The sequence below is a fragment of the Pezoporus flaviventris genome, unplaced genomic scaffold, assembly GCF_033815535.1.
Source record: "Pezoporus flaviventris isolate CSIRO_AGI_PZ_B2104156 unplaced genomic scaffold, CSIRO_AGI_Pfla_v1 ptg000066l, whole genome shotgun sequence".
Taxonomy (NCBI): Eukaryota; Metazoa; Chordata; class Aves; order Psittaciformes; family Psittacidae; genus Pezoporus; species Pezoporus flaviventris.
The window spans coordinates 19,780,288-19,805,878 of NW_026892614.1; the positions used below are offsets into that span (position 1 = coordinate 19,780,288).

Here is a 25,591-nt window from a genome sequence, read left to right on the forward strand (position 1 = left end):
TCCACCCAGAGGTAAAGGATGTAAATGAGGTAAAAGGGTGCCTGGGATAGTGGGGTCCCTGGCTCGAATGTGTTTATTGAATACCACCCAGACAGTCCACGTAACATGTGCCAGGAAGTTTAAAACACACAAACACTTGAAACAAGCGCAGTGATGAAGGGAGGAGGGTGGAGAGTGAGCCTGCAGGGGTCTTTGCTGGGAACTGTGCTCTTGTGTTTGGTAACTTCCAAAGACATCTGCATCCCTAGCATGTCATTTATTTGCTGAAATCCATCCTCTACTGCACTCCCCTTCTTCACCTCCCTTGTCAGGACTGTTTCTAGTCTGATGCTGACAGAATGTTGCTAGCTGGTGATTGCTACTTCAGGGCAAGGAGATGATTTTATATTTCATAGTGAATGTTTTGCAGGATGTGCTAAAATTAAGTTTTGTTCCCAGCTAGCTTTCCAAATCATACAGTTTGGTTTGCTGTTGTCTTCTTATTCATGTTCACAGCATCATATTTCAGACTAGATTTAAACTCTGAGTTTGCCAGAGGTTGGATACATTTGTGTTTTAAATATACATTGGTCCCTTTGACAGTACTTACAGCATTTTTCAGATCATATTCACAGAGTTCTAAAACATACCTTCTGTCTTGGGCCAGGCACAAGCTGTACAATTGAGGGACTTTACTGCTCTGCATTTACATACTGTCGAGCCCAATGGCATTTGATCCTGACAGAGTGAGCCCTTTGGTACCTCTGTGCTATAAATAATACTGTCATCCTGTACCTGGTAAACGTTTTCAAGATAAGTCTGTAAGTGCTTGAAGCAGAAGTGCTGGGATATTATGTTACACTTATGTTATAATGGCATAATATAGCTGATACTCTTAAGAAGATCCTTGTTCTCACACGGTTGGAAATTTCTCTGGAAATGCTAGCAAGGCTTTATTTTCTGAAATGCAAAGTCCATGTACGAGTTCTTTCCCAGCAAGGACAAACTCCAGCACTGCTCTCTTTTCAAATGCTTGGCCTCTGAGGGTCACCTCTGCTAGATACATCAGTGATTTACTAAGGGTTTTCGTTGCTCCCTCATTTTCTTCTGACAGTAACTCCAAAAAAAGGATTTTTTTTTAGAGTAGGAAAATTGTTTCAATCATCTTTTCATTCAGTTTTGTGGTCTCTTTCTTCATTTCAGTGATTAAGGACTTGGCAGGGATGGACTTCTTTTTTGGTTTGGAAGATAGCTTTGGAACATCCCAAAATAAATGATGTCCAAAAGTTTCCTCTTTGTGTGCTGTGATTTCAAAGCAATTTTCATGGCTCAGTTCAGGACTGCCTAATAGAAGAAAATGGAGCAATAATTACTGCCTGCAGAGCTTCTCGCACAGCAGTTATTTAACTAGCTGCAAAATAATATGAGGAACTGGTGAATGTCTCTTAGAAAATTTCTCGTTCCCTGAAGAACTGTGTACTTTGAACCAAACTCTTTTCCTTACCTGGGCAGGTAATTCCTGTGGCAGTCAGGAGTCAGCCTGGTCCAGCATGCCTGGTGCGGGAGATGAGCAAGAACTGCAAAGGATGACCTTTGCAGTCCTGCCTGTCGTAGGTGTCAAGCTGATCTGTGTCAACACTGCCCAGTGTGCTGGGTGTTGTGTCTCCCCCTTGCTTCTGGAGATCTTGTCCATGTGCTCTTTTCAAACACTCCCAGTGACTAAAGCAAAGTATCAGAGTAATCCCACTGGGAAACCCACAGTGCCCACTAGGTTCAGGCCTCAGTCTTGGCCCTGACTGCACAAAGCAGACAGAGGGCTGCACACACAGGATAAATGTCTCAAGAGGCACCCCAGCACATCGCCTCCCCGCCAGTAGCACAGGGAGTAGGGTGGCTAGGCAAAGCAGCTGATCTCTGCCCCTGGGGCAGCCCCACTACTGCCTGCTCAAGGAGGAGCTCAGGAAGGGAATGAGGGGCTTCAGTCAAGATGATTTAAACCATTAGCTGACATAGCTTTAACTGTACCTTGTGATAACTGACTTCATCAGGCTGAATTTTCATAAAATGAGTGTGAAAATGTGGAGTGGCACAGAGTGAGATGCCCTAGGTGGCACAAATGGGCCACAGATGCCACAGCTTGCAGAGCATCTCCTTCAGCCACAGAAAACCAGACACTGCAAAACTAACTCATAACTAAAGTCTTTGGTGGGTATAAAACTTGGTAATTGATTCTGTATTCTAATAAGAGCTATTCATTTGCTCAGAATTAAAAATGTAGATACACATAAAGTTCATATCTAATGTTATCACTGTGACTTTTGTGTTAGTTAAAAGCCAATATCCTTGTCTTTTCTAGGAAATAAAACCCCACTTAGTAGTAATTAAAAGTTATTTAGGATTTCAGCACATAAAAAACTCCACATTTTGCAAAACAAGTGGCTAATGGTAATCTTGTAAGCCCAGTGGTGCTTTCAAGAGGGTCTAAGGTCATGCTCATGATGACAGGTATGGCAAAACCTGGTCAAGGCTTTTCCTGGCCATAGGCTGTCCATCTGTGATTGGAAGCTGAATATGTGAGGGTTTGCTCAGGGCAGAGAGTGTGCTGCTTCTGGATTGCAACTGTCTTGCAGCTGGAGAGATCAATGCCAAAGCATTTCAAGCCTGGCCCGTCTCAGCCTTGGTAACCACCCATGTCCACATGTGATCTGGGAAGGCAAAAAAACCCAGAAGCTGCCAAGTCTAGCCTATGGGGGAGTTTAATCAGATGGAAAGTGTTTACTGGGTAGGAAAATGGGACACGTCATCCATAGCACAGGTTTCTGCTGGTGCTTTTGGTGTCCCAGCTGGTGCCATTATCATGTAAAGATGTTAATGAACGGTGTTTCCCAGAAGAGAGGGATTTTATTAACAATTGTGCAATCTTGTATGTAAAACCTTGAATTCTACTTCCGATTAGGGAATTTCTTAAGGGGTCAAGTACAAAGCATCCACATTGATCATTTAACAAGAAACGACAAAGAAGCAGTGATGTGTACCTAATTGTTTGATCTAAAGTGAGGCAAATAAATGTAAAATACAATGAAGGTTTATGAAAAATTGTGGGTGTTTTTTTTTGTTTTGTGTTTTTTGTTTTTTTTTTTAATTTCTCATTTGGTTTGTATTCATTCCATATTGGGAGCATTCACAGAGTACTAAGGAGATACTTTTAATTTTAGTAAGACAAAGCTGCATCTCCCACTGCCTACCCTCAAAATGAAGACTTACAAAGAAACACCTTTTCAACTGGGAACTATTTTTATAGAGTAGTGAGTGCTCTCATTTTTCAAGTGTTTCCAAATTGTCTTTGTCTAACTACTGTATAATTTCACCCAATAAATAATGTCCATATGATGGAAGATGTTATTTTTTTCCCCTAACATATAGAGTAAACCAAGTTACTAAACCCAAGCAAGTTACCCAACTTTATATGTTGTGTTAATACAGGAATCCTGCTTCCTATTCTAACCACTAACTGATAAACTTGCTGATAAAGTATACTTATTCTATAATTGTACAAGCATTAGGTATTTATGTGTCTAGCTACAAACCTATGCCGATGTATAACATATCAGCTTTTCAAATGAGAATGGAACAGCACTGAAAAAATAGCCAGGAGTGAAAGAAAGAAACAGAAAGACTGAAATAAACAGAAACAGAAAACAAGTCGTACTGGGAGTGACTTTGACTAGCAACTTACGCCTGCCCTTGCAGAGGATTGCCTCGCAGTGTTGGCCAGAAGTCCATGTCTTCAGAGGTATTTCTGTTGTTGATGGTTTTCTTTTTTCCAGTCTTCTTTGCTGCAGTTAAGAGAGTTATGTTGAGAGGGTAAATTGATTAGTATAATTGCTCATTAATGCACTCTTATTTAATGTACTTTTAGAGGTTATATTCTTCAGAATGATGCTAAATTATGGTGGCTTCAATTAATGTAACTGCAGCCAAAGGGATGTCAGCATTTCTATTAATACAGTTCAATTTTCTGGGGTTTTATAATGAAGCTATAAAAAACCACTGAAACTTAAGATACACAGTTTTCATGTATTTTATGCACACAATATTCCCTTGATTTTGATCTAATCAATAGGTATATCGAATCTAATGAGACAAAAATAGAGTGGAAGGAATCTACTGAAGATACAGATGTCCCTGTGTGTGGCAGAGCGGTTGGAACTAGATGATCTTAAGGTCTTTTACAACTCTTAACTATGACTCTGTGATTCTATCCCAATTTGTAGAAATGGAGGTACACTAAGGGGAATACACTGCTTTCTCTTTAGGTTAAACAGAAAGAGAAGGACAGAGAATGATAACACAGGGGCAGTCAGGTGGACCTGTGGCAGTGCAGGAGATGGGCATTTTGCTTGGAGAGTGTCTTGCACCCCAGGTCGCGTGTTTATCATGATTGCTCCAGTCTGCCCCTCTTGTTTCCTGCACCTGGTGGCCCTTAATTCTGTGTGGCAAAACAGCCTTGAATTTCTTAAGATGTGTTACAGTCCTTGCTACAACAGGGCTTTAATTCTTGGGGGAGCTTGGAAGGAGCATGCACACAAAGGCAGCTGAGCTTGGAATAAAAATAAGCAATCTAACATTAAAATCACATCCCAACCTAAGTAGCTTGAGGGTAGAAAATGCAATGTGTCTGTGTGTCCCCCCCCACCCTTTAAAAATTGTGCTAGGTCTGATTTTAAATACTTTTGTGTAATGTAATTAGTTAACAGCAAAGATAACTCCAAAGCACTTAGATTTCAGAAAAAGAAAGGAAAATGAACAAGCTAAATATGTCTGCCTAGTGAACTGAAGTCTTTCAAAGGTACTGCCAAAGAAGTTGTAGATAAACCCGACCCAAGTTTTTAGAGAAATGTAGTCATTTTCCTCACAAGAGGAACATACAGAGAGAAAATATTTATTTAATATGTCTTTTTATATATTTTCTCCTCAGATTAGAGATAACGAAAATAGTAAAGGGCTTGCAGGGACTGGTTAGTACAGTACATCAGCACCAAAGCACCAAGGAGCTGCTACTTGAATTCAGATGCAATGTCTGCAGGAAAAACCTCACGTGTCTGCTGAGTAACAGCCTGCCCAACCTGTTAACTGTGAGTAACAACACGATGGGCTACGCGGAAAAGGGCAATAAAGATACTCTACTTATAAAGTATCCATTTGGTATTTCATGTCATCTTGAATATGGAATGGTTTCTGAAATTATGACAAAACATTGATGAATGGTCACATGCATTATTATAGCAGCCAATCTCCAGGTAATGAGATACATGAAACTCCTAGTTATATCGTAATCCTACCAACTATGAATGCATTCTAAAACCAGAAATGCTAAGAACAAAGAAAAGACAAGGAGACAAGGTAAGGTGAGCTCACAGCCTCACAACAGCATTGCTTTCATGTACTAAGGAATAAAGTATTTATCTACTAAGGTCAAAGCTCGAGGGCTCTACATCTACTCAGTCCCTTTCTTCACTGCTTCTTTTTCTGTATTCCCCTTGTCCTTCCTTTCTTAATGTTACCTAAGGGGTTCATGGACTTCTCCTTTCCTTTCCTAATTTATTCTGCATTACACAAAGGTAAAGTGTGCACCACATTCCACATGACATTAATGGTCTGCAGCAATCAAGATATTCGTAGATGAATGTAGGTTTTAGAAGTACAACCAGGTGGGGACTTTGTTGTTTGACTTTAAAATTGCGTTAGTCATTATTTTCTCATTCTGTCAACCACTGGGGTACAAAATTAGAGAGACCTAAAGCATACACGTGCACAGAATATTGAAGAGTAGGATGGGTTTTTCCCCTGATGGACTTGTGCCTAAAGACTCAGATATAAAAATTACAGCTCTTACATTGAGAAGCCTACAGTCTAAATAACTAGCTTGGAAAACTCAGGCTTTGATCAGTAGCTGAGAGAGGATGGCTCTGGAGAGGGGCATGTTTGAAACATACCAGGAAAAGAATTCTTCTGCTTCCCTGAGGTAGTATGCAGTCTTGTTATTCTATCAGCCTTCTGCTAGCGCTCCACAGTTCAAAGAAGATAATGATGCTACTTCTGTCTAAAACAGGGGAAAAAAAAAAGAAAAAAGAGGAAAAAAGGAGAAAAAAAAAGAGAAAAAAGGAAATGCTATCAGGTTAAACTGAAATGTGTTTCTTTTTGAGAAATAATTCGTAGGTGCTTTCAGAGCAAGATTATAAAATCAAGACCTTGGGATTACACAGGAAGATTTGAAACGGGATATATCAGCTCTCTTCTCCTGCTTATCAGCTTGGCTGCAGCTTTTAGCGATCAAAGTTATTGCTACCCAATAGCGGTCTTGTGTAACCTCTGTAATGACTAATCCTCTCAGTACAGCTTACAGAAGAAAGGGCTTTCTTTTCCACTTAGCATTTCCTTGCATCAGGCAAGGCAGTGTGGTGATTTGGGATCCCTGGGCCCCCCCATTGCTGCGAGATACCCAACAGTGAGAAATGATTTTTGTCTGAACTGACTCCTGAGCAGCATGGGGTTACATGGGTCAGCACATCTCTTGCCCTGTGTCATGGAAGACCTGTATGAAAAGCAGCTAGGTTACATTTGGAATCTGGGCTTCCTGCATTAGGATGCTTTTTTGCTGACTGGACATTGAAAATCCAGCATGCAGAGGGGACACGTGGGCAGAGAAGCATGTTCATCCAAAGAGCAACAAGGCAGAAGGTGATGAACAAGCAGTGCTCCTCTAACCACAAACACTGTTTCATAGTACAGGTGTCATCATAATGTAAACAAGAGGCATAAACACAGACTGTATCTTTCCAACACTACCAGCCTACCACTCAGCACTGCCTTATGCTAATGGTTATTGATACTGGTGGTTTCATAGAATGGTTTGGATTGGAAGGAACCTTCAAAGGCCATCTAGTCCACCCCCTCTGCAATGAGCAGGGACATCTGCAACTAAATCAGGTTGCTCCAAGCCCCATCCAACCTGACCTTGAGCTTTCCAGGGATGGGACATCTCTCTGGGCAACTTGTGCCAGTGTTTCAGCACTATCGTGGCAAAAAATGTCTTTCTTGTACCTAGCCTGAATCTACCCTCCTTTAGCGTAAAACCATGAGCCCTTGTCCTATCCCTACACGCCCTATTCAGAACTCTGTCTCCATTTTTCTTGTAAGCCCCCTTTAGGTACCAGAAGGCTGCTATAAGGTTTCCTGGAGCTTTCTTCTTCAGGCTGAACAAGCCCAACTCTCTCAGCCTGTCCTCATGGCAGAGGTTTGATGGTGTTTGTTATCCATGATCTGTGATTCCCAACAGATTCGTATCTTCAGCCACCACAATACTTCGCTTGATTTATTATTATCTCTTTACAAGTAAGAACCATTAAAACATCATGCAGGGGTTTGAATTAAGCAGATCAAGGATGAATTAACTAACTTGCACTGGATCACCCAGGAAACCTATTGAATGATCAGAACTTGGTACTTTCATCTTCAGGGCTTCTCTGAGGTGCAAAAATGTACTGCACTGTCTGTGAGGCCTTCCATTCCGGGGTGCAGAACTGTAAGACCCAGTCCCTGTTACACAAGTACTGCACAGATTAAAGTTGAGGAAAAAATGTTAAATGCAGTTAGAATAATAACAATTTACAGATAGCTTGTGTTTGTTTTTTGTTTTTTTTCCTGAGAAATCTTTTTTTTCCTTGGGGGAAATAGTGAAGTATGGGTAAATAGAAAAGTTAGCTTGGTCTAAAATACACAAAATTGTTGTTTATTATTGCTGTTTGTAGTATCTTGTAAACTCATGAGCTGTATACTAGTAAGAAAAAGTACTTCTGAAAACAAATCTTCCTCCTTTTGTTGCTGCCAGATTCTGTTTTTCTGGAGATACAAAATAAGTATGTTGCCAAGCCTGGGCTCCCTTCTTTCTTCTAGCTAATAAATTCTGAACCTTCTTTTCTGCAGGCTGCTGGCCAGTATCTGGTTTTGTTATTAAGGCAGTGAGGCACTCAATGCTGGCAGTGCACCTAACTTTGGAAGCATTTTGGGCCGGACTGCTGAGGCCTGGCAGGTAACACTGAGGAATTAACTGGGCTGCAGTGTCTGATAGCCCAGAAACTTCGAACTGATACCACCACGATGAATACAGGCCATGTGCTCAGCAGCCTTAGAGTGCAGGTGAGTACAGACTACTTGCCTGGACAAACAGGAGTATGTTCATTCCCAGATTGCAAATGCAGCAATAAATTAGTTAGTGTGAGCTAAATATTTTACTAACATGTGTGCCTGTTCATACACAGAGACTGACGAGACACCCAGCACAGCACACTTTTACTGACCTGTGCTGTTCTACCCTTTCCCACATGGAAGTTGCATCAATGACCCCCTGGGGTGGGGCTGGGATACCGGGCCAAAGTAGGAGAGTTTTAGGAGAGCTATTTCCTGCTGTTAATCATAGAATAGTTTGGGTTGGAAGGGACCTTAAAGACCATCCAGTTCCAACCAGCCTGCCATGGCAGGGACAGCTTCCACTAGACCAGGTTGCCATCCAACCTGGCCTTGAACACTTTCAGCGGTGGCTCATTCACAGCTTCTCTCTCCAGCCTGTGCCAGTGCCTCACCGCTATGAATGTCCTGAGCGCCCCCCACACCTTGCCACGCTCTCCCTTGCTGTGCCACTTCGGCCTTAATGGGAGGCGACGGAGAGACCGCGCCTTTACCCACTCTGCGCTTCGTTTCGAACCGCTGCGCGACCGCGCTTATGTGCGGGAGGAAAAGGAAGAAGACTCGGGAGCGCACAGGTGAGGGCGGGAGGGCCCGAGGGGCGGAGCACAGCGGGTCGGAGCACAGGGGAGCGGAGCTCAGCCACACTCACGGCACCGGGCGGCCCCACCGCCCTCCCAGACGCGGCCCCGCCTTGCTCCGCCCCGTCCCGCCCGTTCCCGTCCGGAGCCTCCCGCCCCCTCGGCGAAGGGGCCGCGCGGAGCTGGCCCGGCTGACAAAGAGGGTGCCTGGGCCGAGGGCGGGGCCGGGCTGGGAGGGGCGGGGAACGGGCAGGAGGAGGAGGGAGAGGACGGGCAGCGGCTCGCACGGAAAGTTGTGGGTCCGCCAGCGCAGCACGGCGGGAGCTGCTGGGGACGGGCCGTGGGGAAGCGGGGCCGCCTCCCGCCGCCGTGTCCGGGGGGTGAGTGGCGGCGGTGCTGGGTTGCTGCCGGCTGTGCCCCGCGCCCCTGGGAGCGGGGAGGGGCGTGGGGGGAAAGTTTGTTCCCCAACTCCGGGGCGGTAAAGGGGGGCTGGGGCGCAACGCCCGCGCTGGGCGCACCTGCGGGAGGGGCGGGGGTGCCGGGGCGGGACCGGGCGCTGCGGGGAGCTGGGGTGAGGGGCGGCCCCGCCGCGGGACGTGCACCCCACGGGTTCAGAGGTGCCGGCACGCCTGGGTCAAAATCCCCGCCGGGGGAGCGGGGACCGCTGCTCTGCCGGGGGCCGGGGAGCTGCGGGGCCGTGAGAGGGGCCCGTCCCTCGGGCTCGCCTTCCCCCGCCCCGCACGGGGCTTCGTGGCTTCTCCCGAACGTGTCTCTGGCGCCCCGGGCCGGCGGGAGGGGCACGGTGGCCCCTTGTCCCCCAGCAGTAGCGGGGATCCCCGGTTTGCCACCCCGCTCAAGTGGGGATGTCGCGCTTGGTGCCAGCTGGGTGGTGAGGGTGTCACCTCCCGGGCTGTGTCCTGCTCCTCTGGGTTGTGCGGGTGGGGACGGGGTGCCACATCACCCAGGGGTGGCCGAGGCTTCACCTGTATGGCTAGGGAACAAAGTGGCCGCAGCACCTCTCTGTGCCTTCTTACTCTTGAAGTCCCACACGGCATCCCCTCGGCAGGGGCATGCACAGGAAGCAGCCGCTTGGCCACTAGGCAGTTGTCCAGCTGGTCCGTGGCTGTGCTTTCCACGTGGGGTCATACCTGGTGTAGCCCATGGAGTTACGGTGTCTCTCTGCTCCCTGTCCTGCGCTGTAGGTGCTGAGTTGAGGCCCTCCATGGGAACCCTCTCCTGACGGACTTAGGCTGTGTCTGTGGCATACCCCAGCCCACAAGCATGGCCCGTGTCTCCGACCAGGAGGAAGGACCTAATGGGGGACATAATGAGTTCAGCGATATCATTAAGTCACGATCAGGTAAGCTGTGGAGAAAAACGTTGTTTCCCCCTTTTCTCCTCTATGCATAGCTTCTTCCGTCAGCTTGCATTTTTAAACACCACACTTCTCCAACTGTTTTTCTGTCTGTATATTGGTAGTAGAGCGAGTGACTGAGGCTGTTTGTGCAGCTGTTCTACAATTAAGTAATAGTAATTGTAGATCTCTCTTTTCTTTTTTGGACAGTGTTAGTCAAGTCTGTTTATTTGGGATCCACCTCCTGCATTATAATTACCTCACTTTTGTAAATAACCATGCGCTTAAAGTGCTCTTATGCAACCTAAAGTTGGCAGCTTTTGTGTTTATTCTGAAGCGCTGAAAATGGCAACTGTGGCTGCAATACTGTACCTCCTAAAAGTGCATATTGCGGTTGTACTCGTACTCGTGCAGTAAATTAACGTGCTTCCTCCTTAATATAAAACAGTTGTCTAAAGCTACTCACTCTGGCATTTCCTCTAGCAAAATGTTCATGTAACGGAGCTGAAGGTTATTGGAAAAACATGGGGGGTGTTTTTGGTTGTAAGTTTGAGTGTTCAGAGGCTCAGGCGGATGCTGAAGGGGTACCTCTTGGGTGTAAAGGTACCCTCGTTTTAGCATTTCGGAGGGCAGAAGTGAGTTGTTTAAACCCTGGTTGAAATTTGTGCTGCATTGAGAAACTGGATGCTTGCTTCTTTAGCCTCAAAGGCTCTTTTTTTTTCTGTCTTCAATGCAAAGTGCTCCTGCTGTCAGAAGGTTTTCCTTCAATACTGGAAGCCTGTGGTTTTTTTGAATGTTCCATACATTAAGAACTGTAGCTTTTCAGTTGGTGGTGATCTGATATGTCATATTAAGTGGGGTGTGGGTTTGAATCTGGATCCCACTGGTGTATGAATAGTTTGTTTCTTAGACCTCGTCTTTTTGAGGCAGTCTTCTCAACTTCTGGAAGTGCCGTTTATGAAACAGAAATTCTTGTGGTTTTCCATCTTGAATTCTGTAGTGCTGGTTGACATTTTCTGCTGTTATTTTGAAACCTTTGGACATAACTTTACTTAATTGTAAGTGTATAGTCAGCACCTCTGAGGGCTTCAAGTTTTGGGGTGGCTTGCAGACAGTTTGTATGCATATATGTACCCAAGTACTACAGTTTTATAGGATGTCTGAGAACACATGGCTGTATTTGAGGTTTTCCTTGGATGAACAAATTGTACAGTAAGTTCTGTTGTTTTGGTTAGGGCAGACAATTGTAAATCTTCTGTTACAACCCCTTTAACTTTCTTCTTCTCTGTTAATGAGAAAATGATGTATGCTCTAATACTCCCAAGGCTAAAAGACTTGCACATTGAATTAAAAATGGCGTGTGCAGATTGATCTTAAATAATTCATCTCTTCTAAATAATACTCTGGTTTGGATCTGGATGTTCCATTTTCTATGAGCAAACCTGTGGGAGGGATTTCCTAATGAAAGGGCTCAAGTTTCCTGAAGTATAGATGGCAGCAAATTAAAGGGTAGTTGGGAAAAATATTACAAGCTAGTCTTCCATTTTTCCTAGATACCTGGAAAAAAGAATGATGATTTTGATAGAAAAGAAAACTGAGTTTAGTGTGGTTTTTTTTTTTCTTGGGAAGACTTTTCCAGCATGGCATGTTCCTTACAGTGTGCCTGGAGTACAGTAGAAGTGTGATGACCTTATAACAGACTCATACTTGGGGTAGCTAGGGGTCTGTTTGGGTTTTGAGGCTCCGGATAGCAGAACCACGCTAGGTTTAGGATCTCCACTTCCTTTCTTTTGTCATTGAAAATTTGCGGTTCTGTTTCTCGCTACTCTATGCATTTAGCACCTGCGATTTGGGAATTCTCTAACACTTTGATTAAAGAGAGCATGCAAATGTGCATTTAATATTCTCATTCTTAACTAAGATACAAACCCCGCTTCTAGTGATTTAATATGTCATAATATTACTGCGTGTCATAATGATTTTCAGTGTGTATTATTCCTTAGCATTTTTAAATAAGAACACTGAAATAGAGTTGACTCTATTGTTATAAATGAAAAAAGAGAGAGACGTATAGTGTCCTCTGTAAAGATCACTTTCCCTCTCGCCTCTCTGTGCTCTCCTGGGCAATTGTCTGTGTCCTTTTCAACATGTTCTTCATCTTTTTGGAACAGATCACAAAGCTGTCAGGATATTGTGGCTATTTAAAAACATTCATCTTCTGAAAGTGGTGGCTAAGAAACACGACTGAATCTTGTATTTTGTTTTAACTTGGAAGGAAATTCTCTTTTGGAGGTCAGGCCTTAAGGAAGAGTGGCGCTAGGAAAAATGTATCCAAATATTTGGATACAAATGTAAACTTTAGTCACTAGAAGCCTGTGAAACTGAGTATGTTATCTTTTTTGTGGTCATTGCTGCTTTAGTTATCTTGCTTTGGAAAATTGGAAAGCACCTAAAAAGCCATAAAAGTGACACTGTTAATACAGTGATTGGCTATTGAAAACTTGAGCTTTGATCTAAAGTTACTCTTACAAGACTGGAATAAAACATACGAAGTTTCACGTGTGCTCAGGGTAGTGTGGTGCCCATCTATGCCTGGTTTTATGAGCAGAACAAGCTATGTAACTTACTCATAATGACCTGTAATTGGGAAGCTACCCACACACCATGTGAAGGATGTAGGAGAGCTGCCAAAAATCATATATTTTTCATAGAGCAATCAAAATCAGTTAACAGTGCCTTGGATTTCTATTTGTTGCTTGTACGGTAAAACCCCACCAAACCCCTAATGTGTGTGTGTGTCACAGGATTTCACAGATGGGGGGGAAGTAATTTTGCAAGTTTTCAATTTATCCTTTGGGGAGTTCAGACTGAGAGGATGAAAGGTAAAACACTTCGAACAGAGATCCCTGTGTATTATTGATTATGTTGGAAATACCTTTACCTTGAGCAGTCAGCAAGAAAACTTTCTGTGAATGTGCCATATGTTGTAGCTGTTCTAAGTGATAAATTCTTGATTTTTACAAAGCTAGAGAGTTGTGTGTGTGTGTCCAGTAATATCAGGTTTGTGACTTGTGGTACTGAAAAAAGAAAGACTTATTTCTGTTTTCCAATTAGCATTTCCTATTTTCCTACTTTGGATGTGGCTCTTCTTTGATTAGATAGTTTGCTAGCACTGATCTACACATAGCTACAAGTTATTTTTGAAGATGCATATTCTACACTTAGAATAGAATATGATGGTGACCCAAGCTGCCTTTAAAATAACTTTTGGCCTTGGTAATTATAAGGGAGACTGCCTTATGTTCACAGAAGAGCTAAGTGCCTCCCTTCTTCCTGCAGCAGTGGTGGATGCTGATGGCTCCGAGTGTGTGATGTTTAAGGGGTAGGATTACTTGTTCCTGACCAGTTATGTTGGGATTATATATTTATAATTAGCATTTATTTAGCATTATTAGCCTATGTGTCTGTATGATTACTTGCTATGGAAAAGTGGTTTTCACTTTTTTACTTCCCTAAGTATGAAGTAATGTATATGGAGCTGATTTATATCTTTGAAAAGCATCTTGTGCAGATAGGTGAGTTTTTCTTGTTGCAATAGCTTTCAGGAAGGAATGCAGTAGGATGATTGCCTTACAGTGGTGAAAACAGTGCTGTCATCACTGGGCTTGAAGAACAGATGAGCCTTTGCTATGATTAATTATGGAAAAAAAGACAAACTCACTTAAAATCTGTCATGTTAGCTTGGAATGGTAATATATAATTAAACAGTAAGATGTGACAGGAAAAACATTTCTGGAAGATTACTCTACGCCTCTGGTGCATTTTAAGATATGAGTTCCTGTCTAAATTGAGGGGAACTTAATTCTGCTCATCTACCTTTCATTTTTAATTACATTAACTATATTTGACTGAAAGACTGCTTTGAAAAATTGCAACTTATTTTTGGAGTTCTTGGTCAAGGCTCATTCTTAGAACCTCTACTGTTGTCTCTCTCTCTCTGTTTGTCCCTATGAAGCACTGCTTGCTTAGCTAGCAGTCCACTTGCTTCAGGATCTCCCTGCCACGCAGTGCCCCACGTGCCTCTGAAACCAGTTCCTATGGTTGTGCTTCTTGCTGATGGGTCCCTACAGGCTGAACGTGCTGTTTCTCATTTGTCCCTTTGGCTCCACCAGTGTGAAATGATGGCTGGAAGTCCTTATAGTTGCAGGCAGATCCTTAGGATTCCGTCAAGCAGGTGCAGAGTTGGCATAGCCAGTTTTGCATTGCGTGAACTCTTCAGGTATGTATGTGCAGGCAAGGTATGAAAAACAAGTGACAAATTTGCTGCTCCTTATTTCTAGCCACTAAAATGTCAGTTTTTCAAAACTGAGCCTTTAGGTTGCTGTAGTCTGGCTTCTTTCCATCATTTGTATCGCCTCCTTTTCTTGGGCTGTCTGCTAGGGACAGAACGGATGCTGCAATGAAGACAGTTCTAGGGTATTGCCTAGCATTTATGAAACGGCAGATATATAAGTACCAGGCTGGTTTCTTCTAGCCTCTTGATTGGTAGGTGAAGAAATAACATATGCTGCTCCGTGTGTTTGAAGCACGACTTTGCCTGGGAATAGAAATTCATGCTCCTCAGGGAGGAAAAGAAGGGGGGGGGGGGGAAGCCAAACCATAAAAGCAGCCCATTGAATTGTGTGTGCTCTGCCAGGAAATGAGGGTATAACCCTGGGCAAGAGCTGCTGTGTGAGGCACTGCATGTAGTGTCTTAAGTATTTCTAAAGAGGTCTGAAAGCTGGGCTGGGGAGAGGCAGCTGCTGGTGGTGTGGGACTCTCCATGGATGAGGATCCCATGGAGAAGGGGTGCCTAGGTGAGGGGCAGATCAGTAGCAATGGGAAGCTTCTGGCTTCACCTCCCCCAGCGTTCTTTAAAGCTCGTCTCCTTCTCTCAGCCCTTGGGTCTGGGGGAAGAAGGCAGACTCTCATACATTATAGTGAAAATATTTGCACATGCAAAGAAATTCTCCAATTTCACAGCATTGGGCAGCTTAGCAGAGAATTAGCTATGCTGTTGTAACACCTCTCGGTAACTGCTCCTAATCTTGCTCCTTGTCTTGACTATTCCTCCTAGCAGCATCACTTGTCCATGGTGTGTGCTCTTGTGAGCAGGGAAGAGTAGTGCAGTGTTGTTATTAAAATCTTTCAAATGTGAGTGAAGTGGGGCGATGTGCTGGGTGTGGAAGGGCAAGGGGGAAGAGCACGTGGGCTTGTGATGAACTTGTGTTGCTTCAGGCCAGTATAGCTGCTCCACTGCCAGGTAGCTGCAATGGACTGCTGTGCTTAGAGCCTGCATGATCTGCTTTCCCTATGTTGTACAGTATCCCTCCTTCAAAGGAAAATGCACAATTAGAAGAGTGCAGCTGTTCCCACCCATCCTGGGAGCTGAGATGCTCCTAGTGTGAAGCTGGAGTGAGCAGAGTTTATTTGGATGCCTTAATAACAGTCTGAAGAATGAATAACAGGGTTTAAACGTTGTGAGGTGGGAGGGAGGAGTTGCATTGTCTGACTTTTTATTGTGATGGTGAAAGAATAAGTTTTAGGGCTTCATACTTTGTCAGAAGTCTGTTTCATGTCTTCCTCCCCCCTGCCCCCCCCCCCCCCCCCCCAGTGTGTTTCTGAAATGGAATGGGGAAGCAAGCTGGGCTGTAATTTCAGAAAGTGGCAGTATATCCTCAGAAGAAAGCTGGGAGTTTTAAAGGTAGCAACAAAAATAACAGGCTAAGAAAATAGAAGAGCCCTCTGGCATCTGTAGGTATCATAGAAGACAGTGATACAGCTCCTGCAAGCCGTAGTTTTGGGAATGAGACAAGAAACTACTGACTTGAAAATACACACAGCTGCAAAGTCAGGGAAACATCTGCCATCTAGGAGGAGTCATCGGAAACTGCCATTTATTTATTTATTAGGATATTATGTCTTTGACCCTCTTATTTGAAAGGACATCCATACCACCTGATACTGCCTGTGGAGAGAGTAAAAAGAAACTTAACTTTGATTATGATGCAAGTTGGGCTTAGCCCTAAGTGGAGCAGACAATCCAAAACAAACCTGAACCAAAATACAAACACTTGTAGTTAATAGTTTTGTAGTTGCTTATCTGTGGGTCCAGTGGGCTGGGGCTGGTACAGAGTCACTGGCTATGACTCCAGGTGCACATCCAAGCAGCCAGGAGGCTCTGACATGACTGTGAATGGTGCCTATGCAGGCTGGGCTGAGCACTGGTTGTCAGTGCGGAGGCTGCTGGAACGTGGTTGGCTGTAACAGGGAGGATGTGGGTAGTCACAATTCCTTCTGCCTGTGTGTGTTATGGGCTGCATCTTTCCTCTGACTCTCTGGCTAGCTCTGGAGGTAAGCCTCAGCAATTGACAATGAGCCTCGGTTATCAATGGGGACCCATCTACAACCATGGCAGTGACCTTCTTCTGAAGGTTTCTTATATGCAGAAACATTTTCACTCTAATAATTTGCATTTTTAGATGCTCATTCATCTGCTGAGTACACAGGACAGATGCATTAAACATGTTGAGATGCTGGAGGGGAATAACTTGAGCATTGCCTAGCTTCATTGGGAGTTCTCTTGTAATGAGGCAGTTCCTGTGCTAGAGAAGCATTCCCTAACAGCCTAGCCTTTTTCAGATGTGGGTTCTCCTGATGGGTGAAGAGCAGCATGTTTCAGTCAAAGACCAACTTCTGTCTCAGAAACACTGCTTACATGCTGGTAGGAAAAGATATACAGATAAGATACGTATCCTGAAGGTTATTTTGCTAATCAATATAGGGAATATGCAACAATACTTTTAAGCATAAATTATTGGTAATGAAGGTCTTTTCAACACCTTTTCCCCTCACCTTGTGGAAACCCAGGAGGACCCACCATCCAAAACCTCCTTGGAGACATTGCAGAGGAATTAGAAAACATAGAAGGACACTCGCTGGTTTACGTATTTAGCTGTGGAGAAACATGCACTTAAGCTGTGAAAGACCATGCTTTGATGGATCTATGTAACTCATTCCACAAATAACTTCAGTTAGTTCCTTTGTACTCTGCTTTTACTGCCTAGCATCAAATGTGGTTTTTTCTCCCTTCTTAATTTAGGTCATGGCAGAGGACCAAAGGTGGAATATGCTCCTAAAATGTTATGTTACAAATTATTGATTAGAGAAGAGTGGTGTGGTGGAGATGTTCTGAAATGTTTTTCTAGGTTTTATTGTTGTTGTTAATTTACCACGCTGTCCTGGATGAGCAAAGAAGAGTAGTCTGTGCCTAAATAACAAATGGAGATTTATTTGAACATTATATGGGAGCTTGCTGGGAATAGTGAAGCCTTTTGGTTTCGATGCTCTTTTAATAGCTGTATTATAAAACACGATTGTATTAAGAGAAGAGAATAAATAAAGTAGTATTTCAATGCCAACAGACCTTTCTAGGTTTTCACTTCTGTTAGAACTTAATAGTGCTGACCAGCTACAGTCAGCATAAATCATTCCCAGAGAGAGTTCATTGCTTTCTTTCTGGTTTCTACAGATACACAGATACATCTTGTTCTTGGATGAAGCTTATCCTGGAAATTCATGGGAACACATTGCGTTAACGCTTGCCTCTTTCTTGAGAAAAGACTTTGTGGAAGTTGAAAGTCTGGTGGTGTCCTTCTTGTTATAGTTTTGCTCTCTCTGGGATAGTGGTGCATAATCTCTGAATGCTTTTTCTCTATGCTCAGGAATTTTTCTCTTGGACTTTGCTGTAGTGCCCAATTTAGAGCTTGCTGGTGGGGTTTACTGAGCTTTTTCTTTCTTTAGTTTTTAATTAAATCAATTTTAATCTAGTTTAATACACTTCATTTAGAATACAGTTTATTAAATTTAATCTGAGAGTTATTAATGGTCACAGTAGATGTGAAGTATTCACTCTGGTATTTCTGCTAAAAATGTGTTTAAACACTTTATCATCTGTGCAGAGGAATGGTCTTGGTGGAGTGTCAGACTCGTCAGTGCTTGGGTACTCAGGGGCGGGGATGCCATTTCTCCCTCTTGTACTGGGGATGGGAGCAAGTGCTGCAGGCTCCTGCATGTCCCTACCAGGCTGTGGACCACAAGCCCAGTGGCATCCTTGGGACTCTGTGCTACTGCCTCTTATTGTTTCCTAGGTGCTCCAGGAGAGCACAAAAGGCTTGTTTCTCCCCCACCCCCAACTTCAGCATTATTCATTATTGTTTGAATTCAGGACAAAAGGGCGCTTAAAGTCACCCAACCCCCTCCCTTCCCCAACCCACTGTTCTTGTTTCGCTGGACATTTGAGAATTTATTAAAGCCTTGAAACATACTTTTGGAAGATTATGTTGCTATCTTGATAGCATAAGTAAAACATTGACCATTGTATTAATTTGGAAGTGACTATGTGCACAACTAGCATGTCAGAAGACAGAAGAAGGGGGAAGGAAGAGTTCAAATAGGAATGTGCCTATTGTCACAAATGTCATACCACCTTGTGTATTTTTGAAGGCTATTGAAACCCGATTCAAGTTCATTATTTGCCCTCTGAATGCTAACAGATTCCTTCTTGTTTACAGGAAAAGCAGCATTAAAGGAAAGGAGATTGAAAACTGTCTCTATTACCCTTAACTTTAGTGAGGTGCTTTACAAAGTCTGCAGATGCTGGGCTCTTCATCTGATGTTCTGCACTGCTGCTTCACCGGATTCCTCTTTCCCTCTTTCTTTTGCACCTGCTGAAGAGCAATAAATGAAAAAGATTGAGTGGAGGTGCAGTTTTAGCAAATACACCCCAGCTCTTGCCAAAAGCTTCTTGCTTCCATCTAGCAAGATGCCTGGGTGCATCATACCATTGCTGAAAAAACTTTTTATTTCTATTTATGGGTATAGGGAAATAGATGGCATCAGTCTGAGGCATGTTTCCATGTAGGTGCTTTTCTTTTCCCTTTCTGATCCAAAGAAAACTAGGATCAGTTGAGACTTAGAGAGCTGTTGAGACACAGGGGTGGAGTGACTGCCACATCAGCCGCAGTGGTGTCTGCTACTTCTGAGTCCTCCAGCAGAGCCTCTCTGTGAATGACACCTCTTCAGAGTTCATAAAAATGCCTTTTTATGCCAAAAGGATTAACGCACTGTCTGCATCTTTCTGACACATCCATGTGTGCATGGCAGGAGCGAGCACGAGAACCTGCTAGGAGGTCTCAGGAATGACTTCGGGGGTCTTCATGTAGACCCTCCTCCAGAGAAGCAACGCATAAACCTAAGAAAACCCCCTAATTTTTGATTCATTTATTTGCTTTTTTTATGAAGCAGCTGTTTAGAAAGGTTTACATCTAGGCTGTAATGAAGTAAGTGGTTCCTAAAACTTTACGAAACTTGAGGTTAATTAATTCCATGTAATTTGTATTTTGTTGTTCATGTTTGTTTCAAGAGAGGAAATAATTTCTGTACTAGGTCATGAAGGCTGTTCACCTTTCCAGATCTTTCCAATCTAAGAATTTCTCGACTTCTCTGAGGCCTTCTCCTCTACCTGCAATCTGCTGGAGCAGGTTTTCCGTCACTGTATGGTAATAACCTCCTCTTCTCAGCAGGCAGTGTTAAATATTTCACCATTCAGGAAGGATAGTAGCTATTTTGCTTACATAGTGACTAATGGTATTGGGTGTGTTCCTTCCCATGAAGAAAATGCAGAGAGAAAAAAGCAATCTCCCCTCTTCTCCCCCAAAAAAACCCCAACCAAACAAAACAATATAAAAACAACAAACCAAACCCCTCCAAACAAACAAGCAGTCTTCCTAATTGAAAATCCTCAGAGCCTCTCTGGTTTAAAAGATCAGTTAATCTTGAGCAGGGCACACGTGATTCAGTGTGATAAAGCTCTTTGTGTGTCATAGGGTACCATATCTATAAAGAAAGGAAGTTGCATTCATTCAAACAGTTTTGCTTCCTTACAAAAGAGAATGCAATGGGAGGAAAGAATAGTAGCTGGTCTCATGAAATGGGTTGCTTTTGGGGGGTGATTACCCCTTCATGGCTAGTTTGGGAGTCTTATTCCCTTTTGGAGAAATAGTAAAGTTAAACCCAGGTGTGCAGTAGGGAAGGTGAGATCCTATGGTCTGGCCTGACTGAGGCATCAAGTGGGCAGAGTCTCGGTGGTAACAAGTACCTTTGTGTGTCAGGCACTATAATGAAGCAGCCCCCAGAACAGAAGGACCAAATCGGAAGAGCATGTACTGGAAAGAAGAAAAATCTACTCATCCATCTCCTGCTAGCACTAATGCTGGTCTGCTGTCAATTGTGAGATTGGGATATTTATAGCTCTCAATTTGAGCCTTCATGTTATAAACATACAATATGATAGTCTGCTCTCTGCCTGAGTGTATAAACTTGCCTTGATGCATGCACCTGGTTGGGCTGGCAGAAATTGGGATTGCAAGAAGATGCTTTGGAGTAACTGGAGTTAAAATGTGGGATCTTGACTGAGATGAGATATAGTCTGTTTTACACAGGAAAGGTGTTGTACACACAAACCAGAGATTCCTGTAAAACATGATGACAATATAGAATGGCCACCCACTAATTTACAGCCAGGGCGACTTTGCGATTGTGTATGGCATTGATTTTATTATCATTTGTCTTGTTTCCGGGGATGACTTGTGACTGAATAAATAATATTTAAAAATAGACGTCCTGTTCAATTCCAAATACGATGATAATGCTTTCTGAACATGTTATGCAGTTAAAAATAATCAACCAAAATAAACTAAAAAGCCCCAAACCTTGCTTTCTGAAGAAACATACTTCCACTGTTCCCAGCAGTTGCTCTTTTTATCTTTCTTTGTGTGTGTATGTATGCACACACTCTTACTCAGCTGAAGTTCTTACTTGATCTTCTTCAGCTTCATGGTTTTTCTTCCATTTGGAAGAAAACTGCACTGACTCCCTCAGTGTGCACCCCACAGCGTGTTGGGGGAAGAGCAGAAGAGCTAGAGAGGCTTTTTTCCTTCCTTGTGTCATCACAGTATCAGGGAAGGATAGAAAGACAAATGTGACAGTGCTGGGACATGTCCTAGCATGCAGTAGGGCTGTGTGCTGACACCGGGATACCCCTATGCTCCTGTTTTTCAGGCAGCATCTCTCCTATGGTGTGAACAGAGGGCAGTTTGAGACAGTCTAAAGATCTAGTGAAACAGGTGGAAAATATCTTAATGCTTTTTTCCTGTTGAACTCTGTCACCTCCCTGACCTAGCAGGCATTTGCAGGGAGGGAAAAAACCATTCCTTGAGGATTTAGCTGCTGGTCTAGATCATCTTCACAGAGGATAACTCCAGTGAAGACAAGGTTGTTTGCAGATACTTACGGGAATATTTGTACAGAGAAGACAGTGAAAGGTAAGCTGAAGGTAGTAACTACTGATGTAACTACAGGGGTTTGGAAATGGGTGATCTTTAAGGTCCCTTCCAACCCAAACCATTCTATGAAACGCTGCATGGCTGGAGGGAGCTGTGAGGGCTCTGCCAGCTGAAGCCTGTGCAGCACTTTGCTTCCGTGCTGTGCCTGGGGCCTCAGCTGTCCAGCACAGTGAGAAGTGTTCAATGGTCACTCTTTCCAAAACACAGTCATGGTGAAGGGGGTGAAGTTTGGGGTGGTGCCCATCTTTCCTGTAATTGTGCCTTAATTAGAGCCTTCGTGCCTTGTTGCTCTTGAAATGCCAGTTCAAATTTTCAAAGGTTTCAAACCACTGACCATTACCCCAAGCACCAGGCCACAGTGAAAGGTGAGATGTGGCCCATTCCTGACATATTGCACCAAGAGAACACGTGCCAGGAAGAGTGTGAGGGACCAGAGAGAACTGAAGGCGTATCTTGGTAAGTCAGACAAACCTCAACGTGTTCTGAGGCAGAGCATTTGTTCCGTATTTCTGCACTAGAGATGTACTGCTTGATGGCCATGTCTGAGGATGAAGGCCAAAAAACAAAGTTCAGCTTGTCTATCTGCTGCAGCTGACACTGGGGCATCAGTACCAAAACTTGGTGCTGAAAGATGCTGGTCAAAGCCAGAGAGCAGGCTTGTAGTGAGCCTTGATGTTTTTTTCCAGGAGAAAGACATTGAAGGTCATTAATCAAGAGCTAGTGAAAAGGACTATTGCTCTCCTTTTCCTTCCCAAAAATAGAATGACCAAACCAAACCCTTCTGTTGCTGGTATGGGCAGCCATCCAGCCACCACCCCTGTTTGTGGTTCCAAGAATGTAGAGTTACCATGATAAACAGCTTTTGTATTGCAAGAGGGACTGGCCTGTGCACTGAGACATTTCTGATAAATGTTTCCCACTGTAGGAGAAAGAGGGATTTAATTGCTGTAGTCATTTACCTGAGATAAGATAATGATCCTGAAATTTATGTTGTTGTCAGAGTCCAAATAAATGAGATGCTTAAAAAGAAGGGGAGCTTAGGGCTGTGTATAGAGGGGAATTATGTCACCACATAGACAATAATGGATCCTTGAGTCCATGTTTGCATGGAGGAAATAAGGGGATATGTTTGGAGAGCTGTTTCCTCCGTTTGTCTGGTACTATCAGTGTGTGCTGGTGGTGCTTTGGCATCTGGCACTGAGGTGGCAAGTGCGCTTGTAGGCTCATTACAGGATTATCCTGGTCAAATGCCTCCTCATTTTCTGATCTCTGCTTTACATTCATTCACATGGTATAGTCAATCATGTGAAGTGAATGATGCAGCATGTGGCGGTTGGCATGGTTAATGTCTGTTTCTTGGTGACTTCCTGGGTGAGGTTGCTGTTATTTGGGGCTCTTAAATTCCCACATGAATCACATGCAGTGTGCTCCTAAATTTCCACATGAATCGTATGCGATGGGCCTTATGTCAGTAAGTTCAGCTGAGGAAGGTACCTACCCTGCAGAGGAATGTGTGGTACTTCTGCTCCAGGGCACTTTCACATTGCAGTAGCTCCTGCTTCTTGCAGCTACCTTAATGTTGCTTTTGAAACTGTCTCTCACTGGTTCATTTGATGCTACGCCTAAATTAGGGGTTACTGGGTTAGGTCAGGGATCACTCTAGCATTTAATGCCCATTTCTAAGGCAGAATTTTCTTCAACAGGAACAGGAGAAGAGGAATTAGTGCATATAACCTGGTGGATTCTACAGTTTGTGGCTTTATAAATAGAGAACATAATCTAATGCTAATGTATTTGTGGTGTTCTGGGCAAAATACTGCATGTGAGGTAGTGGTTTCTTTGTCCGTTGCCTGGGTAGACTGCCTTTAGCACTGAGAGAATTGGCGTGAAAGCAGTGAATTGACTCGGAAACCCTGACCTGCTGTTGCTTTTACTCTCCGTTTCTTTCCAGTATGACGTTGAAGAGGTCTTGTGCTGTTGTATTCATCCATATATGATTTAGTGGCCCTAGTTTAAGTGATTTAAGTTTAGTTTTGGGTTAAGTCTGTGGCTGACAGTGAAATCCTTTCTAAACTAGTCCAAATCTGTCAACAGCTTTTGGAGAAAATAGGATCCACCATGAACCTTGCTGCTGGCGCTGGCTAAGAAGAAGTAATTCATGTTGGAAATCGTACTTGTGTGAAGATTTTGGGTTTAGTTTGATTTGGGAAGAAAAAAATAAAAGCTTGGAATTTGCTGCCAATTGTTGCCTTGGAAGTCCTGATGTGTCCTTTCCTTCACAGCATGGCCCTGTTTCTGTTGGGTGGGAGAGCTGGGGTGAAGTAGGAACCATTAGCCAGGTAGTGAAAATGGACTATGTCTATATAATGTTTAGATAACTTGACTGAGAGAAATGAAGACTGCTTAGAAAGGCTTCAGTTATTTTATTTTTTTTATTTTTTATTTTTCATGCTAGTTCTTGCCACCTTTTGTAATAAGTTCTTGTTTTGGCCCTGCAGCCTCTGGCTTTAACTTACACTTGTGTCCCCATATAATAAAAATACATGAAAAAATAATGTTCAGTTGCTGCCCAGGAGAAGGAAGGGGTTAAAGAACACAAGTTCTTCTGATATACTTCGCTGTTGAAAGATGTTAAAGTAACATAGTGTTCACCTGAAATAGGAGTTTGTTGCCTAGAACTAGTGCAGCCTGATTCTGACAGTATTCTACACAATTCATGTGGGTATGGGAAGGAGGAGAGAAATTGTGAAATGAATTGTAGCTCTTTTTCTCTTACAGTTTGAAAAGTCTGTCTTCTGATGGTTTGGGTCCTTATATGCACTAAACTGACATGCTTTTTCCCTACCAAAATGCACACAATTGTTTTCTTCCTCCTAGAGATTTGAGGACAGAAGGGAGAAAAAGGGGTTTTGTTCCTTACAAGATATTATGTCTGCCTGGCATTCTCATTTGCAATAAGGCTCCTTTCATACTATTCCAGCACTTGAAAAGGACCTTAACTTGCTATCCTGTTAAGAACCTCTTGTGCTGCCAGAAAAATGTAAAGAGGCTGTAGACATTTGGTGCTCAACTCTCATTTGCAGTACAATGAAGAAAAGGAAATAATACATTCTTGGCTCTCCCAAATTTAGCAGAGCCCAAAGGTTATCAGCTGACACAGTAGATGAATTGTAATTATGATAAGTAATGTTACTGGAAGTCTTTAAAAAGCAATTGAATTAATTATGTTTGATCTTGGTGAGAATCTGTGGTTGTTGGGGTGGATTCTGATCTGGATCTACTCTCTGTGATGCCATGTGGTGTAAGTGGGGGGGAAAAATAATGTGTGCCAATTGTGTGGGACTTGTCATTTTATCTGCTTTGTGTCTGTATTGTGGAGTACTTAATAGAGGTTATTATTTTTTCCCCTTTCTTTTTATTCCTCTCTGTTTTGGATGAGTAAATTGAACTCTGCTACAGTTTGGAATCTGCAAGTGATTACAAAAGCTTTTTTTGAAAGTCTGGCAAATTGCAAAATCTAGTTTCAGTGTGAATTGGCATATAACATAGTTTGCCCTTTCTGCGTACGGTGGTTATAGTTAAGAGTTATAAAACCTATTTCACAGACTTTTATTTCTACATATGAGTATTCAGTTAATGCACAATACAGGAATGAGGTAAAAATTTCTGGTGAAATTACTGTTTTTAAACTAAGGCATCCTTTGACTATCTTCATCAACGGGGACAAGTGAAAGTTTTTATTGTATACAGATTCCCTTCCTTAACAATCTTTAGATGTGTTTTTTTTCTAGCTCCTTCTACAGGACCTGGGACGATGAGAGTACAGCTGAGGAGTGGTGGGTCAGACAGGTCATGTCTTCCAGAGTCATTTGTCTTATTACAAATGATTATCTGCCGTTTTGTTTAAATATTGGTAGCATAGACGTATAACCTGCTGTTCTACCATTCCAGTGCAAAAATAGTGCAACCAGGTTTAATTATACCTCAGT

General features: G+C 43.1%; 1 protein-coding gene across 1 annotated transcript in view; it reads left to right on the forward strand.

The window, feature by feature from the left end:
• The first annotated feature begins 10,011 nt into the window (after nt 1-10,011).
• Nucleotides 10,012-25,591, forward strand: part of UTRN (utrophin) — a 369,745-nt gene continuing 354,165 nt past the window's right edge. The window contains exon 1 of the mRNA XM_061471431.1: nt 10,012-10,164. Coding sequence (XP_061327415.1) covers nt 10,086-10,164 — 79 coding nt within the window. The 5' untranslated portion in view covers nt 10,012-10,085. The remainder of the gene's footprint in view (nt 10,165-25,591) is intronic.